At 45.4% G+C, this 24960-nt stretch overlaps 1 protein-coding gene across 2 annotated transcripts in view; it reads left to right on the top strand.

Annotated features, from left to right (window-relative positions):
* The window catches only part of wake (ankyrin repeat and fibronectin type III domain containing protein wide awake), a 134389-nt gene that overhangs the window by 15742 nt on the left and 93687 nt on the right, over nucleotides 1-24960 (top strand). For both annotated transcript variants that reach the window (XM_076525410.1, XM_076525408.1), the window contains exon 2: nucleotides 17242-17378. In XM_076525410.1, the coding sequence (XP_076381525.1) occupies nucleotides 17242-17378 (137 nt within the window). The remainder of the gene's footprint in view (nucleotides 1-17241; nucleotides 17379-24960) is intronic.

The following is a 24960-nucleotide window of genomic DNA, read 5'->3' as shown; positions in this document are numbered from 1 at the left end:
GAATAGAGGCTGCTTGAGAGAAGTTCGACGACCGTAGTCCATCATCTTATTCGTTTCTTGCGCTACGGAAACTCGAAATTATCGCGTTACGGTTTTAGGAAATAGTGTAGTCTCGATTCGCATTCCTCGTTGCACTCCTTGGTCGAAGTTTTTCGATCTTCTATTCTAGGTTGCAAATATTTTGCAATCGCAACGGATGTGTCTTAAAGCGGACTCTCCAAGCTTCAATTTAGGTTTGTCAAAGTTAAAAAATTCCGACGTTAATACAACTTAAAATCGATTTGAAGTTTACCGTCTCGATCGAGTTATTCTTCCCTGTGTCAGTGGTCAGGATTTTATTATTTTTCGAAATGATTTCGTAATTTCTTTTAAATCTAAGCAACCCTGTCTTAAAGAGGACACTTTCAACTTGAATTCAAGCTATGTTACCTTAAGAAAGTCCTACGGAACCGCAACTTAAAATTAATCCGAAGTTTCTCTCTAAAATCCAGCTACCTTTTTCCAGAGTTGATGGTCAGGAATTTTCGATCTTTTAAATTGAATTCCCAATTATTTTTAAATTAATGTTACCCTATCTTAAAGCGGACTCTTCGAGCTTTGATTTGAGCCGGATAAGGTTCGAAAATTCCTTTTCTTATTTCCTTAGCCTTTTAAAGAAAGATGGGTGGTACGAAAGCCACGTGAGAGATTCGATCGTCTCTAGAAATCGGCAATTTTCTTTCCAATCTGCTAATCTGTCGCACGCTCGGAACGTGTTCCACTCGTTTCAATCTCTTTCTGAAAACTCGTCGGTAACGGGGGATGGTTGCTCGGGGTCCTGTAATTTAATTGGTATCTGTATCACGGCGCGAGACGGTCCTGATATTTTCGTTTCCATCGTACGAGTCCTCTTTTATTTCTGCCCACGTCGCCGGTTCCCATTGAATCCCCGGTCAAGACGATCGAATATCTCTTGGAATAAGTCGACGTTCGCGAACCTGCGCGGAATGTCGCCGCTGTATATACCGGTTCCTCGAGCCGAGTTCCCTGTCCTGGCGAGGATTCCGATAATTTCGAGGCTCGATATGGTTGCCGGCGAAACTCGTCCTGAATAGTTTCCGCGGTCCACGGCGTCCGAGGACGCGGCAGAATCCCTCGTGTCGAGCACCGGTCAGTATGCGAAATTCCCCGAATGATTCGCCGCCGATTAAACGGTTTACCACGCAACAATTTGATTATTTAAGGAATTAGAGGCCCGTGTCGATCTCCCCTAATCGACCAGCCCCGGCTATAGCCGCCGTCGATCTCTGCTCGTCGCAATTATCGATACCAATTTAGATTCCACCTAGATTAGAAGCAAACGCAAAAGGGTTACCCTTCGGCGATTTCTCAATTAAAAACTCCCTGCTCAGAAAAATTGACGAAATCTCTGCGAACTTGTGTCGGCGTTTTCGGGAACCATAGTTAAATTTTTGCGCAATCTCGTTGAATATCGACGAAGTCATCGCTTGCACAGGCCGCTATTTTCAATCGCGGCGAGGATTACAATTTTTTCAGCGAAAAATTAATCGATAAACCAACATGCATATTGTTCGTACCGACACAAGGAAGACCGCGTTTTAACGAAATGGCAGTGATGCGAAGAAGAATATCGAATTCCGTCGTGCTTTATCGACCGATAAGAGAAAACTGCTTTCGTGATGTGCATGATTTCGAAACCGAGGATCAAGGACCGATCTCTGTTCTTCGTGTACGAAAAATTTTAACGAGACTTCGCCCATTATCGCGTGATCCGGGCAACCTGTTTGGAAAATAGAATTCCAAGGAAAACGTATTTCCAGTCGTAGTTTCGATGTCGCAACGTCAGTGTCGTAAAGCGATTATAGCTTCGCCATTTCTCGTAGTTCGGGCATAAAACGTTAACTATATCATCTGGAAAGGTCGTACCTTAAGAAGCAGCCATAAAAACGATCGATTTCTCGTACCTCGGAGTGGGAATTGCCTCTTAAACCGTCGATTATCGTTCGCTGTTTGCTCGATCGCCGGTTATGTTTCGCGGTGGACCGAAAGATTATTAATCCTCGGTAGAGTTTCAGTTGGAGAAATGATTGGGCTAGTTTCCTGATCTGACAGAACCGGAGCCGACCAATCCCCTGGATTCGTCGGGCTCACGTGGAATACCTGTTTCCGTTACGTCGCTGATCCTCCCCGTAAATCCGTCTCTAATCCTCGCTGGTTTACCAAATGCGCGCGTATGGTTTCTCTCCCTTCCCCCTCGCCCTCTCTTCGCCTGCAGTCCAAAATCATATTTCAGGCAAAACGGATCCGAGGGTTCGTTCCGGCTCGGAAAGCCCTAGAAAAGCCTACGGTTATGGCGGAACAGCCAAACGGTGGAACGAAGTCGCGAAAATTCGGTGCCGGGTTTCGATCACCGATATCCGTTCGACGAGTCAGCCTGTCCATCCCGCTAATTGTTTGCTCGCGAAATGGCTGGCCACCAGGACTGGAACTTAGGCGAGGCGGTCCCCTCGTAAATCAGCCTCTGTTTGCACCAGTCGCTCACCCTTAATCTTCGGATCTAGACTCGGCAGCCAACGGCGACGTCGCTATGACGAATGTTGACCAACTCCTGGACGTCTACTCTCACCCCTTTGGCTCGCCGAGGCGACGCTGATCGACCTCCGATTGCCAGAGAGTTCCTCGAATTGGGTGTCGTCTCTGCTAACTGAAATAAGACAAACATCGTCGGCGGTTTGTTCGGTTTCCTCGGTCGAAGAGCTGGAAAATGAGCGGGCAAAATAATCAAATGTTACAGAAATGAATCGGTGCAATTCAACGCTAAATCTACACGAGCCATAAATGCGATGTATGCCATTGAGGCTTTTTACCATTTTTTTATCGTAACGTGCGACTGAATCGAGAAGTTCATTGAATCGTTTCGTACGAGAGAGCCTTTACGATCTGTGCTTCATGTCTGTGCACCGAGAGTTTCCGAAGAGCGTTGAATAATTGCCGGCACGTGTCGCGTAAAAATATGAAATAACGACTGTTCGGAGAACAGTTTGGCCTGAAACAAACGGCGGAGGCGAGGGTCTGCGCGGAGTCGTGCTCGCTCGTGCAGCGACAGTAATAAAGAGCAGTTCGGGATTGTAATTTACCGGGAGAAATTAAATGCTTTACGACGGAACTGCAGTTCTCGTGCCGGGCAGTGCCGAACCGCGTCGTCGAGGGTCGCTGGAAAGAGGAGAATCTGGGTCACGAGGGATTTTTCGGAAAAGCTGGCGCAGCGTCGCGGCTGGACGGAAAAAGCGATCGCGGGCCCGCGAACCAGATCTGCTCCACGATTGGCTCGACATGAAAAAAAAACGCGGTTCTCGGCCGAGCGAGAAAAGAGGGCACGCTATTCAACGGTGTCTCCTACGCGATGATTTAAAGTATCGAATGGAACGTCGCCCGGGGCCGCGAGGAATTCCATAAAGCCGCGATGTGCCGCGGAATTGAAACTTCTGCGACACTCGCGCGAGAAAGTTGCGCTTTGTCGGCTGCGAACACACAAAGAACGGCGTTTTTTATTTGATTCCCACTCGACCGGCGAGCACCGCGATTCCGCAGCTTCGGTATCAACGAGTACGTGGGCTCCTAATGATGTGGGAGTCCTCTCTGTGGTCGTTCCGCGAATGCAGTCGCTGCGCGTGACAAGATTAATTGAAAGGTAACCAAGAGATAGATAGATAGAGAGAGAGAGGGAGAGAGAGCTTGGAAATTCGCAGCCCGTCTATAAAATGGCAGAAATGATTTTTATTGTAGCTGTAACAACGACAACGAAACCGGAGAGTCGCGGGAGCCGGAACTCCGCGTGGAAAAACGACAATTAGACGAGAGGAGCACCATCGTCCAACGAAGTTGCAACCAAGGGAGAAACCAATTCGCAACGATGAATTGTTTTCCTTTTGAATGCCGGTTGACAGACTCAGGGAGGGCAATTATTGTAAGTGGTGGTCTCTCTGTCGAATCGTTTAGCAAATATTTAAAAAAAACCGAGCGTTCGACTAAGAGAATTAATAACCGCCACTCGTCTTCGTCGCTTCACTTTTCATCGACTTGTTACGTCCGCGTCGAGCAGTGTATTAAAAGCGCCAAGAAACGAAGCGGAATACAGGGAAGGCGGGGCACAGCTGTCCGCTGTTATGAATTATTCATTCAATGAACGGGATAAAACTGCCTCCTGTGTGTTACACAGGTGTAAATTACAGCGACGAGAATAGCGGGTCCTGCGGAACGATAAATACGGATACGTTTCTGCGAATTACGGTCGCCCACGATATTGCAGGCACGATTCGGGACGGCTGATTGAAAGGATCATTTGTATAACGAAGAATCGACGCTTCTCTGCGTCATTCGCAGCTCGTTTTAACCTTTGTGATCTGTTGACATCTCGAAACAATGATTTTTAGAAAAGGCTGCTGCGCTTGTACTTCGAGAACGATTCAATTTAATTACGTTTGCGCATAAATAGTTGCAAGAGACACGCGGGTTTTATTGCACGGAATTCGAACAGAATTTCCAAACAGTTGCTGAATTTGTATCAATTGTGGGACCAGACAATGTCTCTCTTGAGACCGAAGAACGTTCACAGTAATTATTCATTTAGCCAGCGCAAAACCAGTTCCCAATTTATGCATCGGTCGAAACCAAACTGTCTTTTTTTTAAGTTTGCGAGCTATCCACGACAATGGAACGATTTGAAGAATTGCGAGGGTGTAATCGAACGTGGTGCGAACCACGGTAGCAATTAGCACCGGAAAAAGACTCGTCGGAGCTTTGAACGCGACGGGACCACGGCCGAAAATAAATTCGCCGACGGAGACGAGTTAGCGAACCCGGCTTAAAAACGGCGGCTGTCGCGTCGCGACGCTCTGCGCCGCGTTCCCGTATTCGTTTCGCGAGAGTTTCATGCAAATCTCCCCTCGCAGAACGTGTAAACAACTGGCACCCTTCGCCGGCTTGGCAAGAAACGCGTCGGGTCCCGTCGCGTCGCGGCGACATGATTTCGCGGAACATTACGCTACTTGTTTCCCACACGCCCTTGTTTTTCGCGACAGTGGGGTGTCTCGCCTTTAATTCGCAGCTTCGTTCATTCTTCTCCATTTCGATCCGCCTGACGGCGTAATAAAGTTCGGGAAACAACGGGCCGCGAACGGAATGGAAATAAAGTGTCTGCATTGTGTCTTCGTTATCTCAAACGGAGCTCAAAATGCTTTCTCCATTAAGAAGTTTCGTTTTCAAATTGCTTTCGCTCAGACGATCTCATTTCAGCAATGTACGCGCTGTCGATGCGATTCTTCATTCGTGCCTGGGTTCTCTTTAACCGCGAAAGATCATCCTTCGTATTTTATGTACTTTATCCGACTGTGTATTGTTAATGAACTTTATTGGTTTCCTTACGGATTACAAATAGTCCATCTTCTTACACGTCACGTACTATATAATAAAATAAAATCGATAAAATAAAGCGAGAAAATAAAATAGAATGGAATAAAATACAATAAATTAAACTCGGGTAAAATACCGTAATTTTTAATCTACTTTGCGTAATTGGATTCTACGCATTCTTCTCGCTCTGATATTAAAGGATTCTTGACCTAGCCGAAGGAAATTGAATTAAGTTTAAGCTTTCTTTTTCCGAGATCGTTATGCCACGTCCGAGTAATTTATCGGTTCCGTTTGGCGGCTCGAGCCAAAGAAACGTCGAATCCCTGGGGCTCGAAAAAAAAGAACTTAGATAAGAAATGAGAAAAGAAGGTAGAATCGAAGTCGGTGCAGGAGCAGTCGAATCTACTTTTATCTTTCCGACGGGTCTAACTTTCGGCCGATCATTCGCCGATTCACGTTTCCACCGTGCTCGTGAAGATTACTGCGATCTTTTGCACGAAGATAGATCGTTCCGGTGGATCGCGTGCAATCGCGGCGGATCGGGAATCCTCGCTCCGCGCCCGTTCATCAAAAAGCTTCGATGTAGCGTGCACCGCGGGACCAATTAACAAAACTTCATTTCACGGTGATATTGCGATTTGCCGGCCGCGTCAACTGACACGGGTAATTACATTTCCGTGAATGAAAATTGTTAAGCGAGCTTGCCGGCACGAATCAAAATTCACGCACTACACTATTTATTTCGCCGACCACTATTCATTCCCCGTAACCGGATCCCGAATTGTCGGAAATTTTCGGCGGTTTCCTTGTCGGACGAAACTCGCACAAAAATTCGACGTGCAGTTTGTGAATATAGGTTTCAAAAGCAAACCCTTGAAATCGGATTATTTCACGCATCGAGCTATTAGCCAGGATTTCCCGATTTTTCGACACGATCTCGAATTTTTCCATATACTCAAACTATTTTATCTGAAAGTAGACTCTTTAAGCTTCAATTTAAGCTCGATAATGTTGAAAACTTCCCATGGGAATGCATCTTAAAGTCGATCCGTCGTAAGCCCTCGAAATCCAATAATTTCTGTAAGAAGATTTTTTGACTCTCGCCAGATTTGCGATCGCTCGAAAAAGCGAAAGTCTCGATGGACCGGTAAATAAATAACCATTGTCTGGCTTTAAGAACAGGAGGGTGGAAATCCAGCATTCCGTGACTGTTTATTCCCGTGATAAAACTCGCGGCGACTAGGAATTTCGAGGTCTCTCCTTAGCAAGTAAAATTCCAGCTAAATAAATAAATTCGGTGTGCGTGTTCAAGAGTGAGGTCAGCTACGATGAGCACGGGTTACATTTCCTCTCGGTTAGAGGTGGCTAGCTGCGAATATATCCGGGAGAGCGGGCGTATTCGCAGACATTTATACGGTGACCTTTTATTCCTCTGCACGGTACGACGCACACGTTATCTGGGTGCAATTGCGACTCGGCTGTATGCATCCCAGTCGAAACTGAATCGTAGACGGCAGGTGTGTGCGCGCGTCTTCTCATTCGTTCAGATCCAACGATCGAGGAAATTGCGTATCCTTCGGGAGAGAGATATCCGTCGAGTTCCCATGACTTCGTAACGAACGATGCTACGTTTCCGCAAGCTCTCTTCCTTTCTCTCTTTCACCCTCTCTTCCTCTCTCTCTTCCTCTCTCTTTCGTTCCGCTTCAAAGCGACCACGAAAATGTCCGAGTCAACAGATCCAGCTTCTTCTGGATTTATAGGGAGAATCGTGCGACGTCTGCTTTCGGCCGATAAAAGCGAACTCGATCTCTCTGTCGTTTTCGATTACGCGTTTCTCTGACTGTTCTCTGGAAATTCATCTTCCATAGAAATTACCTTGTCGATACTGCACCGTTTACAATTTCTGCAATATTTCGCGCTCTCGTTGTTGTACCCCTTCTGTATCTTTCTGACAGGTTCAACCGTGCAAGCGATTCGCGTCTTTCTACTTCTCTGTTTCAAATTGAAAATTAGTTTGCACGCTGATCTATTATATCTTCCTGAACTTATTAGGATCCGTGAAACGCAAGAGTGTCGAGAAAGTAATTCATGTCATGTATATTTTTAGGCAAAGTGTTTTAATCCTTCAAAAAATACACACTTTTTTTTAATGGTAAACGTTTCTAAATCATTCGCTGAATGAATCTAATCCGCCAGAACGATCTAAATTTCCGCGGTTTCGTATTAATGCGATATCGGATCGGTGTGGCGCAGCAATTCGCCGGAATAAAATTTGCAGGAGGAGTTCTCGGATTTCGAGCGGTGATCTCGTGACGACGGGGAATCGGGAAGTTCCGTGCGAGCGCGTCGGAAGTTCCCGAAAGAACTATCGTTTTCAGCAATCAGCTACAACACCGACCCGCGGAAAGTTCGATTCCGCTAATTAGTATAGCCGAGATAAACCGTGACCTTTCCCTATTGTGTACCCGCAGAATAGGCGTGGCGTCTATTGATCCATGGATCGGGCTAACTTCACAGCGTTCTTGAAACCATTCTACGAGAGCCCGGATCACTTCCCGATAATTAATTCAGCTTTGCTGCGCCAGTTCCGCAACTTGCTACCGATTATTTTTGTGTGTGTTATATCCAATATTTAATTGGAAAGACAGCAAGTTACAGGACCTATAAAAAAATTCTAAAGCGATCAGACGAATTGCGGGGTTGCTACACAAATTTTAGAGCCTACAGAAAAATTGTGGAGCCCGTAGAAAAATTCTAGAGCTTACAGAAAAATCGTGGAGCCCATAGAAAAATTTCAGATTGTACGAGAAGATATTAGAAGCCTTAAAAAAAAATCGTAGGACCCAGAAAAAAAACTGTAGAATCTTTGAAAAAATTGTGGTGCCTGAGACAAAGTTGTAGAACCATGGAACCAAGTTTCGGACGAGATTAAATTTAATTATCATTTGATGTCACGAGCCATACGTGTCCGATGAAATCGGACAAAAAGGAAGCAAATGCTTTCGTTAATTGGTTGTTTAAATCGAGGCGCGCTCTGATTCCGCGATCCGTTCGCACGATTCAAGCGAGGTGTAACGAGATTCATTAGGGCGTAGAATTGGATCGCACGCGATCCAAGTTACACGAATAGGCGAATCAACACGGGGATCACCGCCGAGCGTTATGAATCTTGTAAATGTGTATACCTCTTTTCTGACAGACTGTTTAAGAAGAGCAGCCCGCCGATGACCGTCCACTAATTTCCTGGCTCGGCTTAACCGGATTAATACGGCCGGGAAAATATTGAAAGGTCCGTCGAAATTTAATCAGCCCCGGAGCGACTTAAGGATCACCGGCCAGCAATAATGACCGGCGAAACGTCAAATATTGAACATTATTAACGGTCCGGTAATTCGTCGCGCATGTCGAAATTGCTGGATAAAAACCGGGCGGAACGGATCGCCGGTATTGAACCGCTTTCACTCCGCCGATAAAACGAAGAAAATTGAGGGGATTCTTCCTCCCGGCGAAATAACAATGATTTCCGAACATTTTGTTCGTATAAACGCTTCGCTCGCGTCTCGGTCGGTTCACGCGTTCGCTAAAATTATACGATTCGACGATTTTTCGTGTTCGTCAGCATGATCGATGTATTTCCAGATCGGATAATACCGAACGATCAAGACTATTAGACACGGTATGCCCTCTTGCGAACATGGCAGAACCGATGAGAATGATTTCCGGAGGATAGGTGCCGGAATAAATACAGCTGCGTCGTTTTCCGAGGAAAACACGAAGCAGCTTTTAGCGCAGGATGTAGTCCCGGTTGCGAGTGAAGCAGCGAGTTTCTTGGTTCATTATGCATACAGATGTGCTTCGAATTTAGCGCGGTATGGACCATCGGCGGCAGGAACGGTGTCGCCTATAATGGGCGAGAAAGTATCGCGTTGGGAGCCAGCTGGAAAATAAGACGCGAACTGAACGAACATTGTAAAAGTTTCCTCGGCGAATCAGCCGGGATAACAGGATCTCGGAACTTATCATATTAGCAGACTGTAATCTCGGGGAACGGATAGATAGTAATCGTGTCGGTGCTCGAACAATACTGAAATCTGTTTGAACCAACGACCGGGGATCCCGGTGACAATGAGGCCAGGGAAACTCCTTCTGTTAATTAACGCTCGAGAAACGACGCGAGTTTCAGCGGCCGAACTTCGTGTTCGTCGCTTGGAAACGTCGACCTACAAAACACTACTAATGCAACCACTTTCCAGCTCATCGGATTGATAACGGGCTCCGGATCAGCAAGAACTTTCGTTGACCTCTGCCTCCGTCGATCGGACAAGCTTTTTTAACTTGTTAATTGCGAGCTGAAACGTCGATCGAGATTACTCGATCCGTCCGTTCCCGTAAACGATGAGTTCGACGGACTCCGTTCTTTTTCATACTTCGCCATGAACCGTGGTAACAGAGTCTCCGGGGATACGATCGATCCGGCGATCGGCTGGGTGTATCGGTGATTAATACGTGCCGATATTCTGCACGGTGTGTCGTTTAATTAACAACGCTTCAAAGCTGTCGCTAAATAATATTAACCGGCCGTCGGAGAGACGCGCCGTTGTAAAAGCTGCCGCACGAGTAATTACGCCAGCACGCTTTACCGTGAAATTCGCGGCTCGAGTCGCGCTTTTGTTTGTATCGGCTATTGGCGAAAACCTTCGACGACGTCGACGGATCCTCTTTCCAATTCGTTCGTGCGGAAATTTGAATTTCTCCGAAATCGTCTCGACGATCTTCGTGCCAAAAAATCGTCTAACGAGTTGCTTCTGCTGCCAAACGTTCGTCCGAGCAGAACCATTATTCGATTGTCCGCTGATTGTCTCCCTTTGTCGCGATTAGTTGCCGTTCGGAGACAAGGAAATCGTCCGAGCATTGATTTCAAATTCGTAAGCGATCGAATGAATAAAACATTTTGAACAAATTTTGCTGGCGTCCGCATAGCCTCGATAAAATAAATTTGCGAGCTTTAATTTAAGCGCCTGCGGCCATGAAGCGATGATAACGATCTCGCGTTTCGCGCGAAGAAAGTCAAATTAACTTTATGCGTGTTGCTATTTAAATTTATAATTAGACTGTCCGCGCGGGTATGCAGTTGCCGTGGCTAATTTGCAACAATACGAGTTGAACAGGAACTTGTTAGCAGACTGCGAAGCTTCGTGCATTTACAAACAGCTTCGAAAAATGGTCGGTTTCGAAAACATTTCGCATTTCAGTGGAATTTAATCGAGTCTCGTGCGGTGTGTCTGAAAAATTGTTCGTATTAAGACTGTTGTAACTTTGTGAAAAAAAATCGCAGGAGAATCTGCCTCGGCTCATTTTAAAGTGTAAAGTTTCTAATTTAATGTCTTCAAGTTCTTTTTTAAATGAAAAATTTATTTTATACTAAGAAGGAAGCAGAAACAGACGGCTATGGTGTTGGACGATTTGTCACATTCTAATGTTTCTATGGAGTTTGAAAAATTTTTCTCGCAATTCAGAGTGCAATATGCTCGAAGATCGAAGTCTCCTCTATACAGCGACATCAAAAAATTTGATCCACGATTTTTCTTCGCCGTTTTATAACACTTTGAACGAAAAGTGCTGCACGAGTGTGAAATGAACAAAAATTGCACGATAAAGAGCTCGCGAATTTCCGTCTTCTCGGCGTTCTTATCGTGTCTCCGATAAAAACAGGACAAGTATATGAAAGTACAGTCTTCGGGCTTTCGAACGAGCCAAGTTACGTAGCCGGCCGATTATTATTCCGAAAGTTACGACAGGCTGAACGATCTCCAAACCAAGCCCCGACGATTTTTCAATTTTCATCGTCGAACAATTTCATAAAAATAGAAGGACACTCGCGATATTTCTGAACAAAAAAAAGTCCAGATTGAAGAGACCGATACGAAGAGGCTCTTGCAACGAACCCGCAACGGATCTCGACCCGATTTCCATCGGGAACTATCAGTGTAACTCAAGGCGAGAGAGACGTCGAATGTAAAGCGACGTCGGAAAACTTTTTTAATACCATTACGCGGAAGGGTTTCGATTTGTCGAGCTAATGGAGGAGTCTCGAGGGCCGTGCGAGTTCAATGAGGCAGGCTGGATCGAATTACAGGTATCCCGACGAAAAACCAGCGGAACCGAGATTACTCGCCGCCCTCGGGAACCACCCCCGTACCGGATGCAGTCGGATAAATCGAGCCGCGATGGCTCGGAAACACGATCGAAACGGATCCGTCTGATCGATCTGCCGGGGAATCCTTTAACCCCGTTGTCGATCTTTGGTCCAACGAGCGACAGAGATCGATAATCGAGCCGAGGGGGTCTGATCGAAAACTGGATGGCGGTGCGGGAAGTTGTTCGCGAGGCAATCGGACAATTTATGTCGGTGAAACTGTGTCTCCCGTTCGTTTGCTCGTGTAAACCAGTTAGATCCGTCGAGTACGGGGGTGGCCGCCCCTCTTTCACAGGGCCGTTCATATTTCACCGGAAACCGGGACCATTCGATGTCTCAAAGCGATGCGATATTTCTCGATATCGGTCCCTCGACTGTCGCGACCCTTCGCTTTTTAGGGTTTGCTACATCGAATCCTGGATTTCACTCGGAACGATCCCCAGCTTGAATTTCTACAGCTGGGAACACAGCGGCTACCGTGTACACGAGAGCTTTGATTTACGGTACATTCGTTGGCGAACAGATTTTCCGGTGTTTTTTCGAGACGTTCCCATTTGTAGCACTTTTTTCGGGAATCGGAAGCTCGGTGCTCGCAGGCTTGCCGGAGCCAAGCGATCCTTCGTTGACGCGTTCATGAATGAAAACGCTACAAAATACAACGGTGCTGTATCGTTGATCCTCGACGCCGAGTGTTCATTCATCGAGATCCGCGGTAGATCGTTCGGTGCTTTTACAGAAATTGTCCTGAATTTAGTAGACGCTGGTACGGTCCCTGGAGGCAGCTGCTCCTTTTGAATGGACCTTCAACGAAATATAATATTCCCATTGATGGCCGGTTTCCGTTCCGAAGAGTTCATTCACACCCACGCGATTACCCGGCGACCCCCGAACCGCGGTTCGTCCTTGACTCGGCGACGGGCACGGTTAATCCGGTCGTGGCCCGATAACGAAGCTGACCTTTTAATTAATTAGAGTGAAACGTCGCGATGTAAACACCGGGCGGACCGGTCACGGTAATGAAAAATTCATTTACCGGGCATGGAAATATCAGCCTATTTCCGTTTCTGATGGGACACGCGACGCCGTCGTCGTCGACGAAGACGACGACGACGAAGTCGACGACGCGGCGTTGCTGGATCTCCGCGGGAACGGAGAGGCTAACGACGCTGCAATTTTCTTAAAAGGACCGTCGACACAGCTCGATCGCGGACGCGAAATAGACCGGTTGATTCTTTTCTTTATCTTGCGACCTTGGACGATCCCCTCGCGCCGCTCGTCTGCACGAAAGAGGATCGATAATCGCCGGTTGATACTACGCGGACCAGACGCTTCTCTGTTCCACTTTCGACTCTTTCGACCTTGCTGTTGCCGTGCATTATACCGACGAACTTTCGCGTCGGCTCGATCGGTTCACCTTTGCCGGAGTTCCCTCGGGCTGGTGCGTTCGGCCTGCAACGAAAATAATCGGTGCAACCTGCCACGTTTCGTTCCAAAGCGTGAAGCCTCTACTTCATCCAGTTTAAGTAGTTTCTTCTTCATTAAAAATATACGTATTTTTTTCTACGTCTAAAAATAAATTACGTAAAAATGAATCGCGAATTTCAGTCGAGTTTAGTCGAGCTTCGTTAACTGAAAAATTGTTCATATTCAGACTTGTGCAACCTCGTGGAAAAAAATCGCAGGCGAGTCTAACTCCACTCATTTTAAAGCGCAAAGTCTCTACTTTAACGCCTTCAAGCTGTTTTTTTGATCGAGAATATATTTTATATTAAGATAGAAGCAGTAAAGGGAAGACTATTTTTCTTAATATTTTGGACATTTAAACATCTCTACGGAATTCGGAAAATTTTTTTCTGTGATTTAGAATGCTATGAACGTAAAGATCGAAGCTTCCCCTTTACAGCGACACCAACAATTTTGGTCTACGATCATTTTTCGTAGCTTTATTGGACTCTAAAGGGTAAGTGTGCAATCGGCGTTAAATTTACATAAAACACAACATAAAGGGGTCGCGAATTTTCGTCTTCCCAGCATTCGCACCACGCCGCGATAAAAACCAATACCAGTAGATGAAAATAGAGGCTTCAGGCTTTAAAATGAGCAAAGACACGTTGCTCTCTGAATTGTGTTCGCAAAGTTACAGCAAGCTGAAGCTAATAACGAGATCCCGGTGCAGAAAATTTTCTGAGATGATGGATAGCTTATTTACCATTGTATACTCCGTTAATTACGCATTTCAAAATTGCGCGGAACGAATGCAGCTACCGCGGATTTATGGAGATTGGACAAAGTAAACGTGCAGAAGTTTCTCCTAGAGTCCCGACGGCCGCGTAAAATTCGTAATCCGTCTGAAACCGTTTTTTCTGCCGGATTAAACTGCGGTTCAGTCCGTAACATTTTGAGTAACAGAACGAAATTTATAGCTCTGCTAAGAGCATCAAAACTCGGATTAGCGTGCACCGACGCGCATTCGTTAGTTAACACGTTCGCGAACGTCTGCGCGGAGTCAGGAACATGATGCGGAAGAGCTATTATAAAAATCCAATAAAAATTCTGCTCCACGATGAATCGGACCTCGAACACGTTAAGAATATATATTCAGCCCCACGAATAGTATTCTTGCTTTCCATACAGCATAAGAGAAATTTTGCGGGATAAAAATCCAGAGGACGATGCTCGAAGAGTAGCAGTCGAGAATATCAGAGTTCAATGATTGAAGAAGATGCGGCGTCTTTCCGAAATTCGACCAGAGATTAGGTTACGTCCGAGAATAGCCGCGTAAACATCGCACTGTATTAAAAATTTCGAGAAAACCGCAAAACCCCGACAAACGCCCGACCGCCTCGAAATGTCTTCGTAAAAACAAACCGGAGGAAATCGTCGTTTGTTTCTCTTCGAACTATTCCGCACATATAGGCCGTTTTATTCTGGACCGGTAAACAATCGGTGTTTCCAATCCGGCAATAGATCATCGATCAAACTCCCGGTTATTAATAAACATCGCTGGAAGTCGTTCAACACTCCCGTCGATTCTCTTTGATTCTTCGACGAGACGTCGCGGAATGATTTAGGCACGGATCCCCGTCATCCGCACTGATCGCAGGCCTGGATAACCGGCTCGATAGTCCATTTATCAATCCCGTCGACTAATAATCGCCGTGGCCCGGAAGAGGATTCCCTTTATCGCATTAGCGTCGATGTTTCGGCGAGATTTCGACGAACATCCTTGTCCCCGATAATGGGCGTCGAAGCTGATCCGTGAAACACGGGGATGAAAGACTCGAGAGAATCCAAAAGATCCGTGACTGAAAAGGAAATACCAGGCCGGTGTCGCGATAGTAAAAATAATCCACTTTAAAACCGTCTGCTATTACTCACGCCTCCGTTAATTAATCGAATTAGCTTCTCGGGCTGTGGCCCGTCGATGCGTGAAACGATTCAGCCGATCAAAGATGGCGGAAGTAATGCCAAAGGTCGACGGAGAGCGTCGTCGTGGAATAAATCAACCACCGACGAGTTAATTCGTCTTCCGTATTCATCCGTCGCGCGTTTTATTAGCTTTTCCTGTTTGCGTCGCTCCGAGATTTATTTTCCATCTATTCCGCGTGTCGACGCTGGCATAAATAATGTAGAATTTTCGCGCAATTTCCTTTCGCGAATAACAACGCGTGTTCAAGAGTGTTTGTCAAAATTCGGTTGCGTTTATTTCGGAGCGCGTCTACACAACGACGATTCGAGTATCGAAAACCGACCGAGGCGAACCGACGGCTTGAAATCGCTCGATCGCGATCTGTTTGCTCGGCTCGGCCAGAAATTGATCGATGGCCGGCCGTGTTGGCCGCGTGCGCAAATCGCGCGTGCTTTCCATAATAAATCAACATTTTTAGCGAGCCCGGTTCGTTCCGCGGCTCTCACAACAACCGGGCCGAGCCACTCGAGGCGTTTCCGTGGGCGGTTCTCTCGCTCTCTCTCTTTCTCTCTCTCGATCGTTTTCGAAGGTCCGGCGAAAACAAACCTACATCCAGGAAAGAAGGACGAATATTAATATGAAAATGTTTCCCAAGCGGCTCGATGGAAAACTCGCGCTTGTTCGGTTACCAGAGAATTTATTCCCGCGAACGATACTCGTCGACGACTGTATTTCTCGATCGATTATATATTTGACGTTATAATCCTCTGTGCAGCGGAACGATAAGTTACACCGTCGTATATTGCACCGTTTGTTTGACGACGATAAGAAGAACAACGCGGTGGTCGAACGCAATAGCGAGTTCGGTACGGTGAATCTACGAAGTAACAATGTCGAGTGCACGGTGTAGATGGAAAAAGGTGTGAAAGCGAGTCGATTGTTTAAGGGACGAGGAAAGTGAAATTCGCGATAAGTAGAAACAGCTTGCAATGATCAGACATTCGGTCGGTCGCTTTCTACAGAGATTTTCGAACGTTTTCGTTGCATGATCGCTCGCGAATCGAACCACGATCAAACAGATCGTTTTTCCCTTTAATTTACGCTAGGATAGAGCAAATTTTTCACAACGCTCGCGGAAATGATATAACGCGAGGAACGTCGCAAGAGCAATTTTTTCTCTCTTCGGCAATCAATCTCCGCGAGCAAGCTCCGTTGCCACTGGAGTATCTACTTATGATAGTTCACGGTTGATAGCAGGATTAATAGTTGTCTGGTGCGGAGGGGTTTAAAGTGCCTGCGGAATTCGAGGCGCAGAGACGAGATTACTTTGACCCGAGACCGACGATAATCCTCCGGCTGACGTGCGGACAATGTGCTTCGTCGCGGAGCGAATCCGTGCTAATTAACAGGCGTGTATCGATGATCATCGAGACATTCGATGTTCCAACGTTACAAGAAATCACGGAATAAACATCGCAACGCTGACCGGTGGATGTCTGCCTCTGTTCGACAACGAATTAAAATTAATAACTGGAAACTGTTAGGAATGGCGCAGACACAGTTGCTCGTAATCCGTGATTTTCGTTCGGTAGCTTGCGACGCTCATACTCGTAAATTCTGGTGAAGACAAACTTCCACGAACCTGTACACGCGCGATAATTTATCGACGATTACGTGGAACGGGGCTAACAAATTAAATAACATTCTCGGCGCGTAACTAGTTCGGCAAACGAGAGCTCTTCGGGTCCGACGATCCGTTAAATCGAAACCAAAGATGCTCTATCCCGACGGGGTTTCTGGTAACAATACCGAATGTGCTAAGAATCCTCGTAGGAATCCTCATAGGAGAGCGTGGAGCAATACGAGTGCAATTTCTCTAATTCTGATCGATACGTGCAATGAAAACGTAAACGGTGTACTCATAAATCTCCATTCCGAAAACTAATTGTCCGATCGGCTCGTTTCTTTCTTTATTTTAATTAGAAAGGTTTCATCTGTGCGGTAGGAATTTCTAAAAAACAAATCGTCGAACGGTTAAAACATTGCAAAATAACAGAGATCGGTGGTGTCGAAATCCCAGCTGTATCCGATAATCACGTTGCATCCTCGGTCAAACCACTCCAACGGTGTGACGTCCGCGGTGAAAAAAATCGATTCGAGGCGCGAGAGAGCAGCGTGTTACAGCGACGAAGATATTAACAAATGATTTGCCTCGTTTGCGTAGGTGTTGGGAGGACTAGGACGCAGAATGTCGAGCGGCGACAAGGCTTCACCAGGCCTGACCATCGATCGCGCCGCCTTTCTGATTCTCCGCGTGAAGAAGGCTCTGAAGAAAAAGAAGCAGCAGTGGAAAGAGAAAAGGTGAGTGTTTCTCCACCCTCCTGCAGTTTCCTTTTTGCGACCATCTGTTAACGACAAATGGGATAGAAAACAATAGCTGCGGTCGGCCGAGTGCCGGGCAAGAAACGGCCGATTATATCTGGAGGATGTTTCAGAGATCTTTCCCCGAGAGGAGGAAAACTCGCGAGCGAAAAGACGGAGCACCAAGATAGATCGATTCTCTGCGTCTCTTATTTAATTACTCTTATTTAACTGCGCGATTTTTTCTCCCCGTCAGCTCTATTCTTCGGGCGACAACAGAAAAATCGCGCCGACGTCTGCAAATATTTCTTCTGCTTATCTGAAGAAATCGTTCTCATTTTTATCATCGGACTCCGGAATTTTCTGCAATGTTTTCTGCATTAATTGCAAAAGCAACGATTAATAAGAGCATTGTTATGCACGAATGCATAAAATCTGAAGTCTTTGTGTGCAGAAGCGTCTCTCGATGATAGAACTTTTAGTCTGCGAAGAAGTATCGGTGGTTATTTACGAACAGTGTCTTTTTACACGATTGAATCGCAAAAATTGACTGGGAAGTTAGTGAAATCCGGATGCCGGTACCCGATACGTAAAACGATGTTAACAAGATGCAATGTTGCTATTTCCATCTCTGGAACTCCGACTCTCTCCCGAGAGGACCGGAACAAGCACACAGAGCTGCAAGGAACTCCGCCAAGTTTGCGTCTAGTTAAGCAAGCTACCGAGATGTTTTCACGCCGCAGAATCTTTTGCAAAGAAAGTTCGGCCGACCGAAATGGTAGCGATATCACGATTCGGTAAGTTTCGCGGTGGCTGCAGGCTGCTACGGAAATTGCGTGCCGATTCATAATGCGGCTCTCGTTTTTCTTGTCGATCCCAGAAACGCCCCGCTATTTTGAATTGTTGAAACTGTTTGACGGTTCTTCCATTTTCCACTGGGAAAATATATTTCGACGCGCATTAACTTCGAATAAATATTTGACCCACTTTCGTTCGTACTCGAAATTCTATTCGATCTCTCATTTTATTTCGGTCTGCATAAAATTCCCAATGGGATGAACAAATTATTACCTAATTTCTGTTAATTCCGCACGCGAATTTCTGCGTGCATAAGAACTGATAAACCAACGACTGAATTTGGGTATTATTAATGACACCGAATTGCACTGTGTTTAACGATACTTTGATTTTTCTTTCGGCAATCGTAAAATTCATTGTTGGGGAACAAAATCAACGATTTTGAAGGTCTACCGATACGCAATGTTGCAAGTTACACCGAAAGCAACCCGAATGGATGCCGCAGAGGCTAAAAAATATTGCTCGATAATGCTCGAAACCTTAGTCGAGATGTGGCGGGTTTGTTTGGCCTGTTTTCCAGCCAGTTGCAACTACACAACCAAACTATGGCGGAGCCACATTCAATCGGAAACTCTAACGAGACTGCAAGACTGAATTTTCCTGAATCTCGCGGTAACTCGAGCTTTATCTTCACGGTGAATAGATCTGCGCTGTATATCCAGAATGCTAGATGAAACCTCGAAAGTGCTGTGCTCTGGCCACCGTTCACGCTCCGAAACGGTTCGACGTGAATCGAATTTAATTCGATGTGAAGCGCGACATGTGAGAAGCAGATTTATTCGAAGCGTTCTGGAATCCTGCGTGGGCAACGAGGAATGCCGAACTTGCTTTATTCGGCTTTCCAATTATTTTTGGTTCGGACCGTTCCCAAGCTGTTCTCGAAACTCAAGATTAAAACAAAGCATTCCACCGGGGTATCCATCAAGGTTTATCGATTTTTAGACACGATCCCGAATATTTCCTTAAAATGAAAATTATCTTATTATAAAGTACTATTTTTCAACTTTAATTTAAGCCCTCAAACGTTAGAGAATTCCTTCGGGAATATATTTTAAAATTGATTTGAAGTTCCCCTTAAAATCCCATTATTTTTATTCGAGGTATCGACCGATATTTATTGATTTTTCGATACGATCTCGAATTTTCTATGAAAGGAGAATTATTCTGCCTTAAAGTGCGATCTTCCAGCTTCAATTTAAGCCCTTAGAGGTTTGGAATTTCTATGGGAGGACGGTCTAAAAAAATTGATAAAGAGTACCAATTTGTAGTTGTAGAACTGATTTTAATCTTACCCAGGGTCTCGGAGCCTTAATCAACTATTCTCTGATTAAATTCGAGCTCGCGCGCGCGCGCGCGCGGACTTTTCTACAATTTGTAGCTACTGTTCTAGAATCAAGAAAATAGCTCTCACTTTTTTCCGCAGGTTCGGGACTTCGTAACCTGATTAAATAAAGATGATTTATTCTCCGCAGAAAATCACAGTTTTGTTCGAACTGGGGAATTTCCAACAGCGTCGCGCCGGGATCGGGGAGATATTTTCTAATTTCTCTAGTGAAGAATTATTGAACAGGTTACGGGAGCTTTAAGTAGCTTTCTCTTGATCAAATAAAGACGATTTATCCCGCGCGCAGAGTGGCCATTATATTCAAGTTCGGGATTAACGAGCGAAGATCACGGACGACCGGGATTTTTCTTGCATGATTCAACGAGCCACGCGGACCAGTCGAACAAGTTCCGCGATTTCCGTTCGCGTCGAGATTAATAATTCCCCGGGACCGGTTCCGGCTTGAATATTCATGAAATTTGCTGTACTGTCGAACGCGTGACGACTTAACAATCATTTCGCGTATCTCCTCGAATTCGATGGCCGTTCTACCGGAACTGCACTCGATTAAGTGAATTTTCTCGAACGATTCGACTACCGTCCAAAGACTCGTCTGGCCGGCAGAATTTCATTAATTGATCGGCAATGTTAGACGCGAATAGGGAAACAGATTTCCGGCATCCTTCGACGACGCGTCGGGAACAGTACAAAACAGCTGTGTCGTCGAAAAATATGATAAATCAATAACCGAAGCGACTCTTTTCTTCACTCGCAGAAAATATTTTGCGATATCCAATGCCCGAGCAATTCTTCTCACGAAGCGACCTAATTTCTTTCCTCGCCTTTCTTTACCATCGCGAATTCCCTTCGTCAAATCCTTCAACGATAATTCAGCTTTCTTCGTGATATTTTTTCCACTGGATAAAATCCTCCTTCTCCGTCCATCATCTCCAATAATGAAAAAGTTAACGCGATGCCAAGACGAATAACTCGTTGAAAAATGTGAGGAATGGACGGAGAAATTAGCTGAGAGTTTGTATCCTCGTTTACCAATGATTCGTGACGGATAGAAACAAATTTAGTCGTTTATATGAACAGGTAGAAGTTATGATAAATGGCGGAGTATCGGTGAATCAAGTAAACAGTCTATAAAGTCTTGTTTTCTTAGTAACACCGGATGCGAAACGGGCCAATCGAACCAAATCTCGAAATTCGAACGATTTTGCGCGAAAGCCGGGAATAAAATCCACCGAGAACATCAAGAAGATAATTTGATCGCTTTTAAATCTGTTTAAAATATTAATGGAATCCTTTCGGTGGCTCGTGCGGGGGAGGAAAATCGGCGGTTCGAATTTATCCAGGTGGATATCCGTGTAATTCGGTCGTTTGTATGAAAACCAGGATCCCGCGGTCGCCCGTTACGGCCGAAAGAGTCGAAAAATGGAAATCGACAGGGTCGGAGTATGGGTTTCCGCGGCTGCAATCCACGGAACGATATTGCGATTTCGTTTCCTCCGCGATGGTGCCGCACTCGCGGCAATTCTGACCCCGATGTTCTGATCAGAAAATGGATTATAAGTTTGGCTCGTTTAACGCGGCGTCGTTCCAGCTCTTTTCAAACCAGAGATAAACGTTCGACGACGTTGGAAAATCGATGGGACGTTCGACACGGCTTCCTGTTTCGCGAAATTCACTCAGCCTTCGGTCCAATTATGCGCGGAATCGTCCTCTTTTTTTCCCCACGAGTTAACCCTGTTTTCCGTATTAGACGAACGAAAATCTGGCCGTATCACTGACCTTTTTCTTCTTTCTCTCCTGTATTCAATTCAGCTTCGCACAAAAATAACAGAATCCGAGGATCAGCTGCAGATCTTTTTGTTTCGAAAGGAAACTGTCGTAGATAGCGAACTAAGAGAGGATGATAATTACGAGCGCCAGCGAACAGCTGATATCGAGCTATCCGGAGTTATTCACGACGTAAGTTTAGTTGCGGGACGTGGGAAAAAGTAATTAAGAGAGAAAACCGAGGGAAGCCGAGCGTCGAGTCACAAGGAGGCCTCGCCTCGCCTCGTCCGATAAATGCAGAAATGCGGAGCTTTTCCGCAGCCGTGCGTGTAATCTGCTGACTCTCTCTTGAGAGAGAGAGAACTCGCGCTACTTCTCTTTTAAAATTCCGCGTCCCACCTCAAGCCATATACGTTCTCTCTCCGTCACTTAGCGATTCACCGATAACCTTCCCATTTAGAACTGTCGGGCATTCGTGCTTTGATACGCGCGCGTCTTCTCATTTCCCCGAAAAACCTAACAAGATTTCAGAAAAAAACCGAACATTCAAGAAGAAAATATTTTCTGTCCCAGATAATGTTTCCAAGAAATTATTTTCAACATTTCATAATCAAGGTCACAATTACTTTGACTTTATTTTACTTTCGGAACTTAGTTATTGCTCGTCAACAACTGAGAGAGTCATTATGAATCATGAAACGGTTAACGTTTCTTTCATCGCGAAACCACTCGTCGAAATTTCAGTTTGCTTTCGCGCGGATTCGGAATGAAAGAAACTGTTTCAGGAAATCTGATGAAAATTATCGTAATTACAGTGGACGCTTAATTCGACGGTGCTTCGCGCGGCAATGGAGATGGCGTGAAAATCGTCGAGCAATCGGCCAGCGAGCCATTAATTACGTTCATTTGTCGGTCGATCGGCGACCGAGACGGAGAACGCCGCCGCGCCGATCCCGGCGATTACTTTAATCGAACGATGGGAGTAAATGTAATTGAAACGGATCCGTGAACGAAAATCAATCGACTCGAATTGTGGACCGCGTTAAATGGAAACGTGGCGATCGGGGTTTCGTGTAAAGCTGCAACGAGATCCCGTGAATATTAGGTGCCAACTGGCTGGTTCCGCTCGGCTTTCATTAATTCAACAAAGCGAGTCGCAACTGCCTCGCCGCCACGTGAATCGAGGACGTATTAATACGTCGAATTCTTGTTTGTAATACCGTCAAATTCCGTGTTCCGTTGATATCCCAGCGAAAGCACATTTCGGTCTACGAAATTCTGCTGCAGAAAATTTCACAAACTCCTTGCTGCAAATGGCACAAAGTTGATACAGAAAATTTCAAGAAATATCGCAAGAAATAATTGTGCAAACGCAATTCGGAGAGTATAATTTCCTGCTTTTTCACCGCAACGAAAGAAAAATTTCTCGGCGAAAGCACAATTTTTTCCGCCGATGTTTTGGCACAGAAAATTGTGCAAACTTTGCTTGCTCATGATGAAAGAATTCAATTCGTGTAAAGAGGATTATAGACTAAAATGTTCGCGTATTAGGCTTTCGGGGTTACGTCTGACCACGCAAGGGATATACTACTGCGCAACGCTCGCACGTAACGCGGTTACAATTCGTTCCGGTTCTTACACGTTCCCCACGGTGGAGAGATAGTTACACCGCAGATACAATCAACTGGAACATAGTATGATCCGTTCTATATCGATTACTTTCGTTGTACTTGAACGGCACACACGCCGCGCCGGCACGGCTACAATTGTTTTCTTTCTGGGTTAAACGCGTTTAATGTTAGAGAAATTGCGCGAGGTTGAGTGACTTTTCAGACACGGGGACGACTTCGTATGCAATCGATTCTGTCATTGGTATAGGTCGTTGTCATTCTTTACGTGCTTATCGATAGACTGCGGATTTTATGCATTTATCGCCAAAATTGACAAGAATTTAAGGATATCGTTTCATTATTTTCAATTCATTAATATCATTGGAGTAACAAATACAAGTTTGTTTAACTCTCGTTTCATTCGATTGCTGAACAAAATTTTCGTTTGTATTCGGCCAAGACATATTAAATTCTTCTATACTGTTGTTCTGTTTATTTTTGGATCAAACAATTCGATATGTTTTATTCGATAAATATAAAGTTAATTATGCCCCAAGCACCCATCATCGGATCCAAAGAAATGCCTTCGCCCCTGCAAACGGATTGAAATTTCCAGATCGCCCGATAATTGAGCGATCCAAGAACGACAAGCATTCCCATTTTCAGTTAGTCCTGCCAGAATGGCAGCCGCGAAGGGAATTCCTCGAGGTTTGCTTTCTCCTCGTACAATACACCGGCCACGATAAAGAACGTGATTAATGATCTTCTTCGGCGCGTGTACCTTCGACATTTTCCTCAGCGATGCTACGAATTTATTTTTTCCGCTGTTCCCAGCCGGTTATTTCCAATCTTCGAGGCTCTTCGACGATATCCCCCGGTTAGAAGCGTCGACGGGATCGTCGTCCAAGACCCGTTACCGCAGATTATTTCCCCCCTTATTTACCCCCTTCCTGCTCGGAGACGTCCTATATATCAAAGATTTCTTTCTCTGGTCGAGTACTTTTGCATGCTCTCTCGAAGTAGAGGTGAGGGGATCTTAGTGCGTGGGAGGACACGGAAGGAAGATGGTCCTCGAGTAGTCCTTACGAGCTCATAAATTCCGACCGGCGGCTTCGGAGCGTCCTGTGCTATCCTTCGGATCATCGTAATCGAGGACCCTGGCCGACGATATCGCTGGAACGAACCGAAAACATTTTTGCTCTGGCTTCCTAATTGGCCTCGCACCCCAACACGACGTTCTCCGCAGAAAATTTTCTCTAGAATCGACGATTTTCAATTTAAATAAATGGATCCTTAAGTGGCGTCATCGTTGAGTAGAATGTTCAACGATTATTGGACTGCGGTATTTACACATTTATGACAGAGAAATAGGTTGGAGGAATATTTGAAATAGAGATTGGAAAACAGAGATTGGAACAATTTAAGATTTCCTGTACATTATTAATAGTTTACTAAAATTATTAACTCGCTAGAATTGTTAGCAACTCGCTAAAATATTTAACAACTCGACGAAATTGTTAGCAACTCCGCTAAAATGATTAACAACTCGCTAATATTATCATACAGAGAACGAAATTTCCGTCGTGTTCCTGTTAGTCGCAATTTGTGAAGCAACCTTTTAATTTCCATAAAGATTCGCAACCATACGATTACAGCGTATCTAGACGAAGCTTAAGCGTCGCTTTAAACTTTAAGCGTTCTCCTACTTGACAATTAAAATTGCTTTAGCGAATTTTTCGGTACTCTGGATAATGGATCGGGGACCTTTAGGCAGATTTTACTGTCGCAATTGTGACAACTAAAACGTCCGGTGCATAATAGAACTGGGTTACGGAAAAATTAACGAGCGCGGTGCTCAAAAGACTGCGAAGCGGCGAAGCCGCCGTTGAAATTGTACGCGACGCCCACGAGCTTTTAATTAAGAATTTCGATTGTCGAAATTTCCATCTAACTTGAGAATCCTCTCTCTGTCCCGGGAACTCCCCGGCCCGAAATTCAAGTTAGC

The sequence above is a fragment of the Megalopta genalis genome, chromosome 11, assembly GCF_051020955.1.
Source record: "Megalopta genalis isolate 19385.01 chromosome 11, iyMegGena1_principal, whole genome shotgun sequence".
Classification (NCBI taxonomy): Eukaryota; Metazoa; Arthropoda; class Insecta; order Hymenoptera; family Halictidae; genus Megalopta; species Megalopta genalis.
This window is presented reverse-complemented; position numbering and strand designations above follow the sequence as displayed.